General features: G+C 40.2%; 1 protein-coding gene across 12 annotated transcripts in view; it reads left to right on the top strand.

Annotated features, from left to right (window-relative positions):
- The window catches only part of ppp1r13bb (protein phosphatase 1, regulatory subunit 13Bb), a 127,834-nt gene that overhangs the window by 88,509 nt on the left and 18,714 nt on the right, over nt 1–20,611 (top strand). For 7 of the 12 annotated variants that reach the window (XM_086003083.1, XM_086003088.1, XM_086003082.1 and 4 more), the window contains 8 exons: nt 589–785; nt 1,411–1,575; nt 2,730–2,931; nt 15,351–15,506; nt 15,844–15,957; nt 18,617–18,792; nt 19,169–19,694; nt 19,820–20,553. In XM_086003083.1, the coding sequence (XP_085859209.1) occupies nt 589–785; nt 1,411–1,575; nt 2,730–2,931; nt 15,351–15,506; nt 15,844–15,957; nt 18,617–18,792; nt 19,169–19,694; nt 19,820–20,553 (2,270 nt within the window). The remainder of the gene's footprint in view (nt 1–588; nt 786–1,410; nt 1,576–2,729; nt 2,932–15,350; nt 15,507–15,843; nt 15,958–18,616; nt 18,793–19,168; nt 19,695–19,819; nt 20,554–20,611) is intronic. The other 5 variants (XM_086003086.1, XM_086003085.1, XM_086003078.1 and 2 more) reach the window with 4 other exon arrangements.

Here is a 20,611-nt window from a genome sequence, read left to right as displayed (position 1 = left end):
GGGCAGCAGTCGCATGGTAACACCATCACCTGCAAGTTCCCCTCCAAGTTACACACCATCCTGACTTGGAAATATATTGCCGTTCCTTCATCTTCGCTGGGTCAAAATCCTGGAGCTCCTTCCCTAACAGCACTGTGGGAATACCTTCACCACATGGACTGCAGCGGTTCAATAAGGCAGCTCACCCCCACCTTTTCAAGAGCAATTAGTGATGGGCTATAAATGCCGGCCTTGCCAGTGACACCCACATCCCGGATTGAATTTTTTTTAAACTGCACCTCCAGGCTGATCTGGTGAAACTAAAAACCATATTCAACTTGCCCTTTGTACTCCAATGGGGTCTCACTGCTCAATAAACTTAAAGCAAGCGTACTTTTTTTGTACAGAATTTTTAATTTATTAAATAAAGTTTGACAAACTAACTTTAATATTGAAGTAATGTCCCTCTACTATTTTCTTAGTTTGATATTCATTCTGTGCAAATGCTTCCTAAAATGAAATTGAAATAAAGTGCAACTCATTTTAGCAGCAAGCAAGTTTGCAGGTCTCCAGTTTTTCACTTTTCTTTTTCATTTTTTCTTTTCACAGCAGCTGAAATTGAGCATATTAACACTATGTTTCATGAGAAGCAGCGGGAGTTACAATCGGCTGTGTTGAAAGTTGATCAGCTGACCCAGCAACTCGATGACCTGAGGAAAGGAAAAACAAATGGGTTGCAGGCTTACAATGGACAAGTGCCAGGACCTGCTGCAGTTGAATTAAAGAAGCTATACCAGGAGCTGCAGGTGGAGTACATGGAATGAACCAAAGGCTGTGGTACCCATTTTTTAGAATGCTGTACTGTACTTGGGATCCAAGCATAACGTTTTTAGTTTCTATCAAGGGAGCCATGAATCTTGTAGTTATGCTTTAATAGCATGGTATAGCTGAGTGTTAAAAGTGAAAAGCTACATTTATCTTGATTTTTATAGCAAAGATGAGGGTCTTCATTTGATTTTTTTAGTATTTTTAAAAAATATACTGTTTATGCTACTTCTATACATTTATTTCTCTGGTTAAGGCAGGCAAAATAAATCAGACTACCAAGTGGCTGATTCACTAAAGCCAGCCATTGGGAAGACCAATTGGTTTAAAAAAAAAAAAAAAAAAAAAAAAATAGTCGTTCTGGCAGCCAGCGTCGCCAATCCGGCAACTTCGGTTTGGGGTTGGTGCTGCGTACACAACATCAACGTGCTGGGGGCCAGTATCATTAGTGTAGGTCTCCCATAACAACATAAAAGCAGTAATAGAGAGGTTTGACACTCACTAACTTTCCCCGTCCAGCTAAAGAAACTTGAGCTTGAGGAAGGGTTTATAAACAGATTATGAAACCAAACATTTTATTATTTATGGATTTACTATCCTCTTTAGATTCGCAACAAGCTTAATCAGGAGCAAAATACTAAACTTCAACATCAAAAGGACCTGCTTAACAAGCGTAACATGGAAGTGACTATGATGGACAAAAGAATCAGTGAACTTCGTGAACGCTTGTGGAAGAAGAAAACTGATGCACGTCAAAAAGAAAACATTCCTGTATGATGCTGATTTCTATATTTCTGTCTTACATTTTGAACAATGTAAATATTTATCCTTGTATGTAATTGAACAAATTGTACACAGTTCTACGATGAAAGTACCAGTTTTGAACTGCTGTATGATGTGTTTACAATGCCCTTTTCAGCAGATTTGTTTTTTAACCTTTAGTCTGGATACTCGTTTCCCAAGAGGTGAAGATTTAACTAATTTTATTTCATTAATAAGTAAATGATAATGCTATGCCATATTGTTGCATCTTCTGTTTCCCTATGAGTTATTGTGCAACAATTGTGATCAAATACTGATTTTGGAACCACTTTAATTATCAAACCCCATGTAGCAATCTGTTTAATTGAAAGCCATGCATCTATTGTGTATCATTAACACTGCATGATTGTCCAGAGGGCAAAAAACACAAGAACAGCTCAGATCTGTTAAGTTTTATGTGCTGAATGGTTCGCATTTAGTCAGTGGATATTTAAGCCACTCGGAAGCTAGTCCCATTTACTAGGTAGGTAGGGAAAGTTAGCAATCAACAACCACAAACCAACCAAAATCACTCGTATGTTTTCCAAAGCTACTATTCACAAACTAACCACGGCACCAAACAACCAATCAAATTGCTCAAACTTTTTTTTTGCAGTGACTTTGAGCAACCACATTGTTTTCTCAGCCAGAGAACTATATTTCCACATCTAAAAAAACTGCAATTTATAACATAAACATATAAAGGTAAAAAGTATATGTAGGCAATGGGAAAATTCCTGGCTTGGCAGCCTTGGTCACTCTGTCTTCTCCTAGCTCACTGCAGCTGTTGCCATCACTTTCTATGTATCCTGCTTCTTCCAAATACTCCCAGCCACAGACCAATCCTTGGCGTGCTTCCTCCATTCTTTTGGGTCCTAGCCCCCTGGAATTTCTTTCAACTCCAGTCCTACTAGACACCCAACGTTCCCAGTTTTCCCATACCTCCCTCCCATCTTGCTACAAAAGCATAACCTCAAACCCATTGTAATCAATGCAAAAGCAGATCAGCTGGTTGCCCTAATTGTCATAATACTCTCTTGTAATAATGCAAATTTACTAGAGCAGTTAACCTTGTCTTAATATCTGATATCGATGTTTATTTAACAAACCTGTTTTTCCTCTAGCAGCTGAATCGTATTAATGGCACCCCAGCACCCCAGACACACCCGAATACCTCGGGCCGTGTAGCTGCTGTGGGACCCTACATCCAAGTTTCTACTGCAACTAGACCAGAAGGTAACCAGTCGTCACCAGGAGAGATCTTGAAACCTCAGACACTGACCGTAACTAACAATGGTGGCCACACTATAACTAGAGCAAAATCTGGTAAGGAGTGGACGCAGTTGGTTTTTAAAGATAAACTTTTTATGCACTTGTACTAAGAAAGAATAACCTGATTAAGGAAGAGTTAAAGCATTGAAGAAAAGCTTAACCCACAGTTCAAATTGATGTATTTAATCATGCACTTAAGCAATAGGGAATTAAAGTGTCACATTATATTTTAATTGAAGAATTCATATTCCAGAACAAAACAATGTTGATTCCCAATAGATGTAAAGTAGGGACTTTTAGCTGTATTTCTGGCAATTAAAGCCATATTTTCTCTCTTGCCTCTCAGTCCCCTCCCACTCCCAGATAATACATCATATCCTGTATCACAAAGTCTTCCCTGGATGAGCCTGTAGATAAGCAGCCTATACCCAGGCTTCTGAATTCTGCTTTTGGACAGCGAGGTGTGAATTTAATGATCATGATTTTTCTTTCCTCCCTACGATTGTGTCATGACCCTTCTCTTATCTATTTTTGTAATGGGGAGCTAACTATGGAGTGAATTGTAGGCAAGAACCTGGATTGCAAAGGGTCACATTATTGGAAGCATATTGGAAGACCAATGTACTGCACTAATGTTGTGCCTAACATTGTTCATTTTAATGTCTCTTACGCCCCAGTGATGAACTGGTACTCCTTTCTGATCTCCGTTTCATGTGAACTTACGATTGTGGCAGCAGTTGCTACAGCAATCTAGAAAGCTTGCAAAAATGAAAAACCAATTATACCCACCAGTGTGCCACAACACACATGCCACATCCATCTCTCCATTTTTGCTCCACTCTCCTCAGTGACCAAAACATTACTTTGATGTCATCCATGCCTCTCAACTGGCCTGCTTTAATCCCAATATCCTGATTTTTAAGAACATAAGAAATAGGAGCAGGAGTAGGCCATACGGCCCCTCGAGCCTGCTCCGCCATTAGCTGAACCTTTACGTAAACTCCACTTTCCTGCCCTATCCCCATATCCCTCGATTTCCCCAGTGGCCAAAAATCTATCGATCTCAGTCTTGAATATACTCAACGACTGAGTATCCACAACCCTCTGGGGTAAAGAAATCCAAAGAGTCACAACCCTTTGAGTGAAGAAATTTGTCCTCATCTCAATCCTAAATGGCCAACCCCTTATTCTGAGACGGTGACCCCTTGTTCTAGACTCTCCAGCCAGAGGAAACAGCCTCTCAGCAACTACCCTGTCAAGCCCTCAAAATGTTATACATTTCAATGAGATCACCTCTCATTCTTCTAAATGCCAGAGAGTATAGGCCCATTCCACTCAAACTCTCCTCATAGGACAACCTTCTCATCCCAGGAATCAATCTAGTGAACCTTCATTGCAGCACCTCCTAAGGCAAGTATATCCTTCCTTGGGTAAGGAGACCAAAGCTATACACAGTACTCCAGGTGTGGTTTCACCAAAGCCCTATATAACTGCAGCAAGACTTTTAAAGGCCAATTTCAATTCTTTCCCAAATTTTAAAATGTTTCTCTGATTTCCTCCAAGCTTTATACTGGTTTTATAACATTTATTTTGGGTTTACAGGAGTTGGAAGACTGAATTGTGCTTATTTTGTTTTAACCACCCCCCCCCCCCCCCCAACCCCCAACACTTCATTTGAGGCATAACAACTTATTGTATTTTGATGCAATATTTAAATCTGCAGATTACCAACAGATACAAAATATAGAAACATAGAAGATAGGAGCAGGAGTAGGCCATTCGGCCCCTCTAGCCTGCTCCACCATTCAATACGATCATGGCTGATCATCCAAATTCAGTACCCTGTCCCTGCTTTCTCCCCATATCCCTTGATCCCTTTAGCCTTAAGAAATATATCTAACTCCTTCTTGAATATATTTAATGAATTGGTCTCTACTGCCTTTTGTGGTAGAGAATTCCACAGGTTCACCACTCTCTGGGTGAAGAAATTCCTCCTCATTTCTGTCCTAAATGGCTTACCCCTTATCCTTAGACTGTGACCCCTGACCATCGGGAACATCCTTCCTGCATCTAGTCTGTCCAGTCCTGTCAGAATTTTATAAGTTTCAATGAGATCCCCTCTCATTCTTCTAAACTCCAGCGAGTATAAGCCCAATTGACCCAATCTCTCCTCATACGTCATTCCTGGCATCCCAGGTATCAGCCTGGTGAATCTTTGCTTAACTCCCTCCATGGCAAGAACATCCTTCCTCAGATAAGGCGACCAAAACTGCACACAATACTCCAGATGTGGTCTCACCAAGGCCCTGTACAACTGCAGCAAGACATCCTTGTTCCTGTACTCAAACCCTCTCGCTATGCAGGCCAACATACCATTTGCCTTCTTAACCGCCTGCTGCACCTGCATGCTTACCTTCAGCAACTGGTGCACAAGGACACCCAGGGCTCGTTGCACTTCCCCTTCTCCCAATCTATTGCCATTCAGATAATCTGCCTTCCTGTTTTTGCCACCAAAGTGATAACCTCGCATTTATCCACGTTGTATTGCATCTGCCATGCTTCTGCCCAATCACCCAACCTGTCCAAATCATCCTGTAGTTTCTCGGCATCCTCCTCACAGCACACATGCCCACCCAGCTTTGTGTCGGTATTAATCCATCTGATGGAATCAATAAGTTAAGTGCATTACGGACTGTAACTCTCTTAACTTAAGCAAATTGTGACCTGGAATATGCATATTTATTTACACTTCTCAATCAGATGGATTAAAAGTATAGAATCCAGCCCAAAATGACGACAAATGCAGAAAACACTGTATAGTAACAAATAATCACGCATCTTGCCTACTTCCAACAGGTCTTTTCTACTGGGCTGGAGTTTTTTGTGCTAGATTCTCCGCCCCTACCCCCATAAACTTGTTTGATTTTTACTACTTTTTTTTTGTCAGCTTGGCTTGGTGGTAACACTCTCGTCTCTAAGTCAGAAGGTTGGGAGTTCAAATCCCACTGACTTGAGCACAAAAGTAAGGCTGACCCTTCTTTCAGCACTGAGGAAGTGCTACATTGTCAGAGTTGCCATCTTTCAAATGAGACATTAAACTGAGGCCCATTTAGCCAGTTCAGGTGCTGCATTTGCCTACATAATAACTGCAATAGTAATTTGGCTATGAAGCACTTGGGACTTCCTGAGGAAGTGAGAGGTGCTGTATGAATACCAATTAATTTATTCTTTTTAACATATGTTAACATAGTCAACTTTGACCTTTTGTTCTTTGCATAGAAGTTGATCTCCCATGTTGCGTGCGAGGAGTTGGGACCAAGTGTAGTGTTCAGGTGAGGGTGGGGGAAAATTGGACCGGGGTGTACACAGACTTGTTCAGTTCCCATTTTAAAAGCATACATTGATACATTATTTTGCATAGTACTTAGATTTTATATTGTTTGTAGTTAAATAGCAAACTTGGGGCAATTTGGGAAGCCGAGTAGAGTTGGTTGAAGCATATAAGTTTCTCAACAGTACAAGCTGTGGAGGTGACTGACACAAAACTGAGGTGCTGCAGCACCACCAATGGCAGGAAGGTGTAATTATAGCAGGCCAAGTTTACATTGCCAGTTCCCATTTTAAATGTGGATTTAGGAATTTATAATGGAGAAAGGTTGAGAAGAAATTGGATTTTATAGACAGGAAGTATGTGCAGACATAAGGGCCCAGAAATTCTGTTCACAGGCCTCCCGCGGGCGGAGGGCTGCGATCTGGAAAAGTCTGCGCTTGGATTGGAGGGCTCCCGGGAGGCGCAAAGTTCCGTTGCTGGGCCTCTCTAAACTGCCGGTGCGCAGGGCCCAGGTATCCCAGAGGTGCAGGCGGTTCACAGCGTCCCTGGGATCACGTGGGTCATGGGGAGCCAATCAGAGAAGGGAATCTCTATTCATAGATTTGACAGGAAGACCTGTCAAATATATGAATAGAGATCACCCCCAAAAACCTAGTAAAACTTTAAATAAATTAAAAAATAAGATCACCTTTTTAAAATGACTAAATTACATAAATCAAATATTTTAAACAAATTTTATTTTTTGAAAAAAAAATTATAATGGGGCTAAAAATAAACTTACCGTTCTTTAAAGTATTTTTAAATGATAAATCAGTGGAAACGTTTTTTTTTTTTTTTTTACTTTGTTCAACTCTTATCCTGGGCAGGCCTTGCGCCTGCTTTTACCAGGCGCAAGAATTGTAAGTGTTTTCTGCGGACGGAGGGTCTCCAAAAAACAGAACTCGCTACTCGCAGAGGCCCTTCTCCCGGGCAGCCAGAGGATCTTTCAAGAGCTTTCTTGATAGATCGGAAATGCCAGTTTCCAGCGCATGCGCAGTGCATACCTAAAACCGGCATTTCCGTTGGCCCTACAGGTGAGTACACAGCGCGTACCCACCTGTAGGGACCGGAATTTCTGCCTCAAGATTTTTAATATAGATTTGGGGCTTTTTGTACAGTATTTAGATTTGAAAGAACCATAAATGCATTAGACCTATAGTACAGAAATGAAATATTAGGTTATTTGAATTTTCATGATATTACACGCTTTGTAAGAGTCTCCGTAATTTTGATCATTTGTTCGGGAAACATTTGGCCTGTGTTCCTGATTTTAAATTTGCAGGTTGAGAGGTATGATGTCCAATATGAAAGTTTGTCATTGCACATTTAACCTCTTTCCCCATCCCTGTTAACAGGAACAGATGTAGTCCATTTAGCCCATAGAGCCTGTTTTGCCATTCAATGAAATCATAAGAACATAAGAACATAAGAAATAGGAGCAGGAGTAGGCCAATCGGCCCCTCGAGCCTGCTCCGCCATTCAATAAGATCATGGCTGATCTGATCCTAACTGCCAATCCACTATCACAGAACCATCTCCTGCATCTAACCGAATTAGACACACGAAATAGGAGCAGGATCAGACTACACGGCCCCTGGGCCCGCTCCGCTACCCACAGGGCCATGACCGATCCGAACCTAGACTCATGTCCAAATTCCTGCCCGCTCCCCGTAACCCTTAATTCCCTTTACTTCTAGGAAACTGTCTATTTCTGTTTTAAATTTATGTAATGATGTAGCTTCTACAGCTTTTTGGGGCAGCATATTCCATGGACCTACCACCCTCTGAGTGAAGTAGTTCCTCCTCATCTCAGTTTTGAAAGAGCAGCCCCTTTTTCTAAGACTATGCCCCCTAGTTCTAGTTTCACCCATCATCGGGAACATCTTCCCCGCATCCACCCGATCCAACCCCTTCACAATCTTATGTTTCAATAAGATCGCCTCTCATTCTTCTGAACTCCAATGAGTAGAGTCCCAATCTACTCAACCTCTCCTCATATGTCCATCCCCTCATCCCCGGGATTAACCGAGTGAACCTTCTTTGTACTGACTCGAGAGCAAGTATGTCCTTTCTTAAGTATGGACACCAAAACTGTACGCAGTATTCCAGGTGCGGTCTCACCAATACCTTGTACAACTGAAGCAATACCTCCCTATTTTTATATTCTATCCCCCTAGCAATGAAAGCCAACATTCCATTGGCCTTCTTAATCACTTGCTGCACCTGCATACTAACCTTTTGAGTTTCGTGCACCAGGACCCCCAGATCCCTTTGTACTTCAGTACTTTCCAGTTTCTTGCCATTAAGATAATAGCTTGCTCTACGATTTTTCCTGCCAAAGTGCATAACCTCACACTTTCCAGTATTGTATTCCATCTGCCAAATCTCTGCCCACTTACTTAGCCTGTCTATGTCCCCTTGAAGGTTTTTTATGTCCTCCTCACTCACTACTTTCCCCCCCCCATCTTAGTATCATCTGCAAACTTTGATATGTTACACTCGGTCCCCTCCTCCAAATCGTTAATATAGATTGTAAGGAGTTGGGGACCCAGCACCGACCCCTGCGGAACACCACTAGTTACTGATTGCCAGTCTGAGAATGAACCATTTATCCCAACTCTCTGCCTTCTGTTAGATAGCCAATCCTCTATCCATGCCAGAATATTACCCCCAATCCCGTGATTTTTTATCTTAAGCAATAATCTTTTGCGTGGCACCTTGTCAAATGCCTTTTGGAAGTCTAAATACACTACGTCCACTGGTTCCCCTTTATCCACCCTATATGTTACTTCCTCAAAGAACTCCAGCAAATTTGTCAAACATGACTTCCCCTTCATAAAACCATGCTGACTTTGTCCTATTAAATTATGATTATCCAAATGTCCTGTTACTGTCTCCTTAATAATGGACTCCAAAATTTTACCTACCACAGATGTTAGGCTAACCGGTCTATAGTTTCCAGCCTTCTGTCTACTGCCCTTTTTAAATAAGGGTGTTACATTAGCAGTTTTCCAGTCTGCAGGGACCTTTGCTGAGTCCAGGGAGTTTTGGAAAATTATTACCAATGCATTCACAATCCCTACCGCCACTTCCCTCAAGACCCTAGGATGTAAGCCATCAGGCCCAGGTGATTTATCCGCCTTGAGTCCCATTATTTTACCGAGTACCACTTAGTGATTTTGATCGTGTTTAGCTCCTTCCCCCCCCTTTAGCCCCCTGTTTGTCCAGTGTTGGGATATTCTTAGTGTCTTCTACTGTAAAGACTGATGTAAAATATTCATTCAGTGTTTTTGCCATCTCCATCTTTCCCACCATTAATTTCCTGGTCTCATCCTCTAAGGGACCAACATTTACTTTAGCCACCCTTTTTCTTTTTATATAACTATAAAAACTCTTACTATCTGTTTCTATATTTTTTGCTAATTTACTTTCATAATCTAGCTTCCCTTTCTTAATCAATCTTTTTGTTATTTTTTGCTGTCTTTTAAAGTTTTCCCAATCCTCTATCCTCCCACTAGATTTGGCTACCTTATATGCCCTTGTTTTTAGTCGAATACTATCCTTAATTTCTTTACTTAGCCACGGATGACTGTCTTTTCTTTTACACCCTTTTCTTCTCAGTGGAATATATATTTTTTGGAAGTTGTAAAATAACTCCTTAAATGTGCACCACTGATCATGTATCGTCTTACCCTTTGGCTGATCTGTGACCTAACTCCATATACCCGCCTTTGCCCCATATCCCTTAATACCTTTGGTTAACAAATATTTGTCAATTTCAGATTTAAAATTAACAATTGATCTAGCATCAACTGCCGTTCCAAAGTTCCAAACTTCTACCACCCTTTGCATGTAGAAGTGTTTCCTAACTTCACTCCTGAAAGGTCTGGCTCTAATTTTTAGGCTATGTCCCCTAGTCCTAGACTTCCCAACTAGCAGAAATAGTTTATCTCTCTCTACCCTATCAGTTCCCCTTAATATCTTGAAAACTTCAATCAAATCACCCCTTAAACTTCTAAATTACAGGTAATACAACCCTAGTTTGTGTAATCTCTCCTCGTAATTAAACCTTGGAGTCCAGGTATCATTCTGGTAAATCTATTCTGCACTCCTTCTAAGGTCAATATATCCTTAAGATGTGGTGCCTAGAACTGAACACAGTGCTCCAGGTGTGGTCTAACTAGGGCTTTGTATAGCTGCAGCATAACTTCTACCCCCTTGTATTCTAGTCCTCCAGATATAAAGCCCAGCATTCCATTAGCCTTTTTGATTATTTTGTGTACCTGTCCATGACATTCTAATGATCTGTGTACATGGACCCCTAAGTCTCTTGGACCTTCAAGTCATGAAAAGCTAGAAACAGTGAAGTACTGTGATCTATCCTCCTTTGGTCCATAGTGGATGACCTCACACTTGCCTACATTGAAATCCATTTGCCACAGTTTTTCCCAATCACTTAAATCTATTAATATCTCTGTAATTTTATGCTTCCATCTACACTGCTTACAATGCCACCTATCTTTGTGTCATTGGCAAACTTGGATATGTGGCTCTCTGTCCCATCACCTAAGTCATTAATAAATATGGTGATAAAGTTGAGGCCCCAACATAGATCCCTGTGGGACACCACTAGTGACATCCTGCCAATTGGAGTACCTACCCATTATCCCTACTCTGTCTTCTACCGCCTAACCAATCTCCTAACCAGGTCAATAATTTGCCTTCAGTTCCATGAACTTCAACTTAAGCTAACAGTTTCTTATGAGGAACTTTATCGAATGTGTTCTGGAAGTCCATATAAATAACATCCATAGACATTCCCCTGTTCACTGCTTCAGTCACTTCTCCAAAAATTTAAATCAGTTTCATCTGGCATGGCCTACCCTTTACAAATCCATGCTGAAAATTTTCACGGCGTTCAGCCACTCTCTCTAAAGTTCACGCATTGTTAGGCTGTTAACTAAATCTGGCTCATTACTCATTATTAAATCTGATATAGCCTGCCCCCTTGTTGGTTCTAGGACATATTATTGCAGAAAAATATTATGAACACACTCGAAATTCACTACCTTTCTGACATGAGTTAGTCTGCTTATCCCAATCTAAATGCATATGTTTAAAACAAAAGTTAAAATATATTCTAAATCACCTAATAATGGGCAGTAGTGGTTTACTCTAAAACTTGATGTCAATCATACTAAGGACCTAAGAGATCTGATGTCAGCAGTGTATTTCTCCATAACACATCACTTCCTGACATTTAACTGGATTGCTTTTGACTACTTCGCCTAGGATGATTTTAGGGTAAATTTATATAAAGTATATGTTAAGTTAAATTAAGCTCAAGGAATTAAATCCACACAACACATAACAATCTGGGAAAACTGATTTCGACTCATTAGTTGGGACCGGATGAAATATTTGATAGAAGGGTGTTTCTTGCGTATTATATCACTTTGAGACATTGAGGTTTGTTGATGCATTTTAGTGACATTCATACATAATACGTTTAAATGGACTCATTTATTTTAACAGAAAAGGAGAGGTAGCTGCCAAGGGACCTATACCTAGGAGGGTGGTAGCAGGTTTGATTGGTAGTTCGTTCAGCTGGTCAATCCCCAACAGCGACAGCTGGGGAAAGTCAGATGTGAACTCTTCAATTTCCTGTCAAGCTGAAGCGAAGTTCAGTCCACTGGAGTTTGGATTTTAAAACTGTCACAAAGGGAGAGAACTCTTCTACCTAAGAATATAGCCAATCAGCTCAGCAAATGCAGGCGTAAAATTGAAACTAGGCTGGTGTCAGTGGCTACATTTGCATAATTTGTTTTTGCTTTTGCAAGGAACGATGGGGATTAGATTGGATGTCGCAGAAAACTCTGTTCTGGTCTTCATATATTACATGTAAAATAAACAAACTTGTCTGGTCTTGCCAGAGTGGATAGGAGAAATGCACACGGGGGCATGTGCAAGCTTTTAGTATCCAGTACACACAATGAGAGTTTTATTGCTTTGACTACTGGGTCACGCTATCCTATGACTTTGATATCAAGCAGTAAAGGTAAACTCCTGATCATAGTCAGGGGGGGCGGGGAGGGAAGGCAGGGTTCACCCATGGCGAGTGTCCAATGACGCCAAACCCAAGAGAAATCTAATGCAGACCTAAAATTTGAAACAGTAAACTTTGACAGTCCCAAGAGTTTTTTTCTTTCCCCCCTACTCCCAAAGATGGATCAGTTTAAACAAAAAGCAAAATACTGCAGCTTAATCTCTCCATGACACCTCTCGACCCCTCCACTGCCTCTGTGCTGTCAGTAATTGTCCAACATCCAGTCTTGGATAAACCACAATTTCCTCCAATTAATCACTTGGATGACTAAAGCCATCGTCCAGCCCCCACCACAAACTCTATACCTCTACCACTGACTGCATTCCCTTCTCGGCCACTTTGTCAGGTTAAACCAGACTGCTTTCAACCTCGGTACCCTAGTTGATCTCCCCCAGCTAAGCTTCTGCTTTGATATCCTCTCCATCACAAAGACTGCCTCTTTCCACCTCCATGGCATCACTCCCCTCCACCCTACATCAGCCCACCTGCTGCAGAAATCTTCATGCCTTTTGTCACCTCCAGACTCCACTATTCAAATGCTCTCCTCGACAGCCTCCCATCCTCCACTCTCCAATACCTTAAGCTCATCCAAAACGCCATTGCCCGTACCCTATCCCACATGTCCTCTACCCATCACCCTCTCCTTACTGATCTACATTGGCGCACGGTCCCCCAATGCCTCCAATTCAAAATTCTCCTCTTCATCTTCAAATCCTTTCATGGCCTGGTCGCTCCCTATCTATTTAATCTCCTCCAGCCCTATAACTCCTGCCCCAGAACTTTGTTATTTAGTTTTGGCCTCTTGTCCATTCCTCCCTCCCTTTGCTCCAACATTGGCAACCTAGGTCTTGCGCTCGGAATTCCCTCCCTAAATCTCTCCGCCTCGCCACCTCCCTCTCCTCCTTTAAAACACTCCCTAAAACCTACCTATTTGACCAATCTTTTGGACACCCCTCTTTTCGGCTCTGCATCAATTTTTGCATGATTGCGCCTCTGGAATGCTTTCGGACACCTTTTTAATCTCTCTTTTTATGTATCTCCTTTTGTCTCTACATATAGTAGTAATACATGGTATTTACAGCATAGAAACAGGCCATTTGGCCCAACAGGTTTATGTCGGTGTTTATGCTTCACATGAGCCTCCTCCCACCTTACTTCATCTAACCCATCAACATATCCTTCTATTCCATTCTCCCTCGTGTGTTTATCTAACTTCCCCTTAAATGCATCTATGCTATTCATCTCAACTACTCCTTGTGGTATCAAGTTCCACATTCAACCACTCTCTGGGTAAAGAAGCTTCTCCTGAATTCCCAATTGGATTTGTCAGTGACTATCATATACTTCTGGCCCTCTAGTTCTGGTCTCGCCCGCAAGTGGAAACATCAACATATCTATCTTTCTATCGTTGTCGCTCGCTATATGTATAATCTAAAATTCTAGTACGGAACCATGAACTGAAGCCCTTTGCTAATAAATAGAAGTATAATTTTTACAATTCTATTTTCTGTTTCAAGTTCAAGTTTATTACTTGGTTGATATTTTAATCAATGCGACTCCTAATTGGAGCAATCCAGTTTTAAAAGCCATAAATATTCTAAGTTGAAGATTTTTGAAACCATATACAGGAAACTTTGTGCTATCCGGAGGTGAGCTATCCGGCAATCTGGAGCCACCGGCAGAAATCAGCAGCCGTTTTTTATTCTTTTGTTTTTTTTTTGCTTTGTTTGAACAGTCAAGCTGTGCAAGGTCTGTAGCTATAGCAACAGCTTCAACTACAGAGCTTTAGGGCCACGCCCGAGTGTTTAGAAGCTGTTGCTAAGCAACAGTGTTTGTTGTCCTCCGTATCTCTCAACATTAACTCTGGAGAGTACGGCACTTTTTAGGCAACGGCAGCAGCTCGGTCCCGTGGGTGCCGGATAGCACAAAGTTTCCTGTACTCTGGAAATAATTTAGTCACGTCCATTTATAATTAGTGTACTTAGTAATATGTTGTTTTTGCATTACCAAAATGTTGTTTTTGCATTACCAAAATGTAACTTTGTAATTTGGGAACTGAGTGATGCAGTGGCCTTTCACTTCTGAGACTTGGGGTAGAATCCAACCCAGGCTAATCAAACAAGTTTCCCCTTTGATGGCTGTGAGGGTCTTATGTGAAATTAGTTTGGCTGATTACCATTCAGTTCTTGAGCCCAAAATACAAAACTGTTGCTAATTTGGCACAAAATTGCAATTTCGCTCGAGGGGGCTGCAAGACGGTTAATGGGAAAATGGAAAAAATAACGCACTTGAGTTTACGGCTAAGGCACATTGTTTAGGAAGAATAGCAGAAGCTTTATTATTTATTCTAATTGTGCTGTACCAGATCGAGGAATGCTTGATGCTGAAATAAGAAAGAGTTCAATTTCTTACCACTAAATCCCTCCCCTAGAAGAGCTCAAAAATGACCATTTTTCCTAAACTATTTTACCATACCTACCTAGGTGTTTCATTCTTTCATGGTGTGGAGATGCCGGAGTTGGACTGGGGTGGACAAATGTAAGAAGTCACACAACACCAGGTTATAGTCCAACAGCTTTATTTGAAATCACAAGCTTTCGGAGCGCTGCTCCTTCTTCAGGTGAAGTGGAGAAATGCATAAAGACACAGCTTATATGCATTTCTCCACTTCACCTGAAGAAGGAGCAGCGCTCCGAAAGCTTGTGATTTCAAATAAAGCTGTTGGACTATAACCTGGTGTTGTGTGACTTCTTACTTTCATTCTTTCAGGATGTCTTCTGATACTATACTCATAAAACTCTTACCAGTTATTAGTAAGCCTTCAAGTACTTAAGTTCACATTTTTATTGCATCATATTTTGAATTTATAACTAGTATTTCAGATTTCTTCTAACCTTTCTCTGGTACGTTGTATTCATTATATTCTTTTGTGTTCTTGTACTTTTGCTTTATCACTGGGTCCTTCAATGACTCACTTTGCTTTGACTTCTTGGACAGAAACAGATGGGATTTTGAAAAAATCTCCAGGCATTTGGAAAGTTTCTGATTTAGACATCATAGTGGATCCTGTTTTATTTTCTTCTACTGCCTCTCTAAAGTCTCCAGGTCATAGTGTGATCCACTTGGCAGCTTCTGTTCCTGACAAACTACATTGTGAGTCTGTGGAACTCTACTGACTTTGCTTAAAGGATATATTCTGCTGTATAGCATTTTAACTTATCTAAGACAAACTTTCTCCTTGCCTTCGAAGTGGCATTTGGAAAATACTTAAATTGAATATTTTTGTTGCAAAATAGTCCTATGAATTTATTGCAGATACAAGTTAACATAATTGTAGAGCCAAATGTAGATGCTGTTTGTATTCATTCAAAAAACACTAGATTACAAAATTTGAATGTTGTTTTAACAATGCATTTAATATTCGAGGTGAAAAATTTTAATCTAAAGTTCTACAATTTTCTTTCTTCTATTTTCTGTTCATTATACATAGATGAAATTCTTAGACACAAGCTGACCGGCTCCTGGGTGGTGTCTGATTTGGATGTGGGTCTTGACTCTGGTTCATCCTTGCATTTTAAAAACTATGAAAGCAGATGCTTGGGTTGTACGTCTTTATACAGTTCTGCTTTTTTGAATAGACTGATGTAAATGGTCATAATTCTGAATGCTACAAGCCCCTAATAATGCATCCATAATTAAAGCTGGCTTCCTGTTTGAGGATTTTTGAAACTGATTGTACTTCGTATACCTAACTGAAATGCACGTGTTTGTGCGTATGCCTGGTGCATGAAGCATCCAATATGATTGATTGTTAAAATACTATAAAACTGAAACCTTTTGCACCCATTTAACTCCCCAAAACTGCATCTTCCACAAATGATTATAACGCCTGCCATTGAGTGTAATGGTATGGTGGTATAAAAGTGTTACAAATTCCATTTAGTGCTTCAGTTCTAAATGTAATGCGACAGTGATCTTGCAAAGAACATAATCTGGTTTTCCAGTAGTTAATATGTAACTCAAAGTTATGCTTTAATTTATTTACAGTAAGTGATCCATTTGTGAAAGTGCAAGAGAGCTGAGGTATAGAGAGATGCTGGATACTGGGAGGACTGTAGGTTTTCAAGATGGGCCTAATGGCCTTGCTCCTCTATGTTTATCTTGTTGATGTTGAGCAACTTCATGTTGACCCTCTAGTAATGTCTTGATTCCCATTTTTAAAAAAATGTTGCTCTTATTCTCCCAGCTTTAAATCTAGATCTTGTGAAAGCAAAATATTTATGTTCCAAATTCTATACTTTATATAATTTTGCAGTTGTCCTGGGCCTTACTTTAAAGAGCTTTTCTTTAAACTCTGCTTTCAGAGGCACAACTATAACAATTTAATTTACTGATTGTGCTGTAATATTAACGCGGAATGTTTTAAAACTGTTTCAGTTTACAAACTAGAATAGGAAGAGTTGATTTTCATTTCAAAAATGCCTCTTTGCTTTACAATCTTTTACAAAACAATAAAAATCCCATCAAAGTAAAAATATATATATTTTGGGCATAGGTCAAGCTAATCCAAGCAGTTAAGATTTTTTTAAATTAAAGAATATCACCACAATACTGCTGTAAGTGTACAGCAGAACAAGATTTAACAGGATGGGTTGTTTGTTTAAACAATCCCTGAGGTGAACCTGGTGGTTCAGTGGAGCATTGTTAAATTTGCCAAAACTGAGACTGATGGACTTAAGTATGAAATTTTCCCTGACCATCTGTGTTATGAACTTAATGCACTGTGTAGTGCCAAATAAACTGAACTAGTTTTGGCTCCCCCAATGACTTAGCAAGATTTCTCACTGAGTAACTGCTATACATATCAAGAGAATTCCAGGTTTGATGAGTGGTCTGTGCTGATCTCGGCTGGAGTGGGATCTACAATAAGCCTTAGTGCCCTTTGGATGGGGGAGGGGGTAATTGGCAATGGTACCTACTTCTGATTACTATCCTGTGACTCTCCTCTCTCTCGCTGGAAATGTACATGTCGATGTTAGATAAGAATAGGAAGTTGATGGTTATTCTCTCCTTCCCAGCCCCCACCCAGGTAAAGCCTTTGAACACACTGTCAAGGCTTGTATATTAATGGCCAAGTGAGCATGGTAGGCAAAGGATTAGGTGATGGAACCGTACCCTAGTGAAGAGTTGATGCTTTCAGAAGTGGCAGATTGGCAGAGAAAACTGGTGTAGAGATTTTTTTTTTTTTTTTTTTTTTTTTTTTTAAGTTAAATAAGTTTCCTTTTTTATTGCTCTAGCTGAGAATCAACCTTGGCATTGTAGACAAATGGGATATGTGCTTTGCCCTTTTAGAGATGCATGGTAAAATTATGGTATAAAACATTTAAATTGTATTGCTAATTTTTTGAGATTTTGAACTGTGATCGTATTTACAGAATTTTACATTTTTGAACAAACTTAAAACTTCTATTATTGAATGGAACAACTGATGAATTTGAGAAAACATTGTATTTTTATGGGCTATCATAATACTGACACTTTACAAAGCACCATTTTTCCATTTGATTGTTTTTCATTATTTGATAGCTACCATTTTATGTGCCATTCCCTAGAAAGTAGGTGAGCTAGTAACCTATTCTCTGCTACTGCTAAAATGCAGCCATTACAGAGGGATGGGAGCAATTGTGGATTGATGTCCTGCTCATTCCTTTTTTCCCTTTGATGGGACAGTAGATAAGCAATTCATCTTCTGAGGGGAATTTGTCGATGAGGACTCATTACTAACCGCACAATAGTTTACTATATTAGTGGACTAAAGTGCTGACCCATTCTGCCTATTGATGCTTAAGCAAATGCTTTGAGGAAAATAATTTTTCCTTTTTGTTGTAGTATTGTGTGACAAGTGACATCTAATATTGGTATTTAGAGGGTCATTGCTTTTATGGTAGGTCTGCTGAGTGAATAATAATTCAGTATCTAATCATCATCAGTTTGTACCTAAACTCAACTGCTTGCATGTGTCATGTACATTAGTGGCATTAGGAAATTATACTTTTTGTTCCCAAAATGGCTGCAGTGATTGTGCTTGAACAATAGTTGGCGCATTCTCTCTCCCTGCCCCACCTGCAGTGACAGAATGGGAAAGCTTGAGTATTTACTAACTGGCTGTGATCAATTTAATTAAAATAAATAGCTGTTTGAATCATCATTTTTGTTAAAATTACATTTATTAAATGTATTGCAATTTTTCATTTCCTAATCAGCTAACAATGGAAATTGGCCAGCACTCCCACAGGGATCTGTTGCTACAGGGAAACCACCTCCAACAGCAAATAATGACTGGAAGGAATCCAATATGGATACAGTTTTGAAGCCAGGAACTGGATCAAGTCAGGTCCTGGCCACTTCCTCAGCTATTTCAAGCAATGAGAAAATGGTGGTAGGTTTTGGCAGTACTTCAAAGTGTTCTCTGATGATCTATTTACTATGGAAGCTTTATTTCCCTATTTTATTTTAGCAAATTAATGTCATTAATTATAGTCAACTCCAGATGGCAACCTACTTGTACTTCTCCGGGGCACAAAACTAAATCTGTTTTCTTCTGAATCCAAACTTTTTTTTAAAACATTTAGCAGTGCCTTTGCTGCTTGAATAATATGAATATGGTAAAAGTTTTTCGTAAAAGACTGAATTCATAATGTTTTAATGTTTTCAAAAATGGCCATTGATTACAAATTGGTTAAATTATGTATAGCTTAGTTTGGGGTATTAAAAGCTGGTTATGAATAGTTTTAACAATATCCTCTTTAATTTAGGGTATTGAAACAGGAAAAGTACCACCATCTGTGCCCAGTGCAGTAAAGCAACTGCCTCAGTCTTATGGACCTCACACAAAATCTTCTCTCATGGCCATTGGCTCTACAAATTCACTGGAAAGGATGAAAGACAGCACTCAGCCTCGGTCTAGTATGGGTTCAGTCTCTAACATAACTTCAGCAAACTGGCAGAGATCTATCCAGCCTCCACCACCTGCAAGCACATTTCAGGCTAGTGCCTCGCAACAAATTCAGCAGAGAATTACTGTGCCCCCAAGTCCTACTTATCAACCTACTGGTTCACCATTGTTCCCTGCTGGAGATAGTAGACCTGATCCACCACTAGCAGTGGCTGTAAGGCCATTCTTGGCTGATAGAGGTTCTAGACCTCAGTCTCCGCGAAAAGGGCCTCAAACCGTGAATTCCAGTTCAATTTATTCAATGTACCTTCAGCAAGCTACTCCACCAAAGAACTATCAGCAGGCTGCATATAATACCCTAAACAAAACGCATACGGTTAAAGCAAGTAAGTAGTTTAACTTATTTAAATGTTTGATCAAAGCCATTAATAATTTGATAGTTTTATAGAGTTGTGTCTATAGTAAAGTATAATTTCATTTGGTTTACTAAAGTTTTTCTTCTCCTTTCCAGTGTATGGGAAGCCAGTATTGCCATCTGGATCTGGTTCTGCTTCACCGTCTCCTTTGCCTTTTACTCATACCCAGCCTTTCCAAAGTTCTCATCCTCCGGCTAATGATGAAAACCAAACTAGTAATGAAAAAGACCTAGAACATGAGAACTTGCCACCCACCAACTCAAATGTTGAAAACATCCCACGCCCCCTCAGTCCAACAAAACTATTGCCTATTGTGCACTCACCATTACGGTATCAAAGTGATGCTGACCTTGAAGCTCTAAGGAAGAAACTGGCACATGCACCAAGGCCTCTAAAGAAACGCAGTTCTATAACCGAACCAGAAGGCCCAAGTGGACCAAATATACAGAAGTTGCTGTATCAACGTTTTAATACATTAGCTGGGGGTATGGATAACATGCCATTTTATCTCCCTAGTAACACACAGGACTATGTCGGTGCTTTAGCAGATGTTGATAATGGTAACACCAGTCTCGTGGAGTCTGGTTCTGTGCAGCCTGAACCAATAACTCAGCCTGAACTTCAACCATCATCCGACGCCAATGATAACCAGCTGCCTTCTCCGCATTCTGAATTGATTCAGACAGATAACACGGAGATCTCTGCTACAATAGAGGACAATAACAATAATCCAGCTGTCGTTCAAACGGAGCAACTACCAAGCCCTATACCAGAGATCATATTACCAGAAGATGTTCCTCCACCACCTGCTGTGCCACTGCCCCCTCCTGTAAGTTTTGTGTTGTACCTAGTATAATTGTAAACAAAAGGTAATTTCAGTACAATCC

Source organism: Somniosus microcephalus, chromosome 12, assembly GCF_052327205.1.
Source record: "Somniosus microcephalus isolate GS21.2 chromosome 12, FLI_Smic_1.0, whole genome shotgun sequence".
Taxonomy (NCBI): domain Eukaryota; kingdom Metazoa; phylum Chordata; class Chondrichthyes; order Squaliformes; family Somniosidae; genus Somniosus; species Somniosus microcephalus.
Note: the sequence above shows the minus strand (reverse complement) of the source record. Positions and strands in the feature narration are given on the sequence as shown.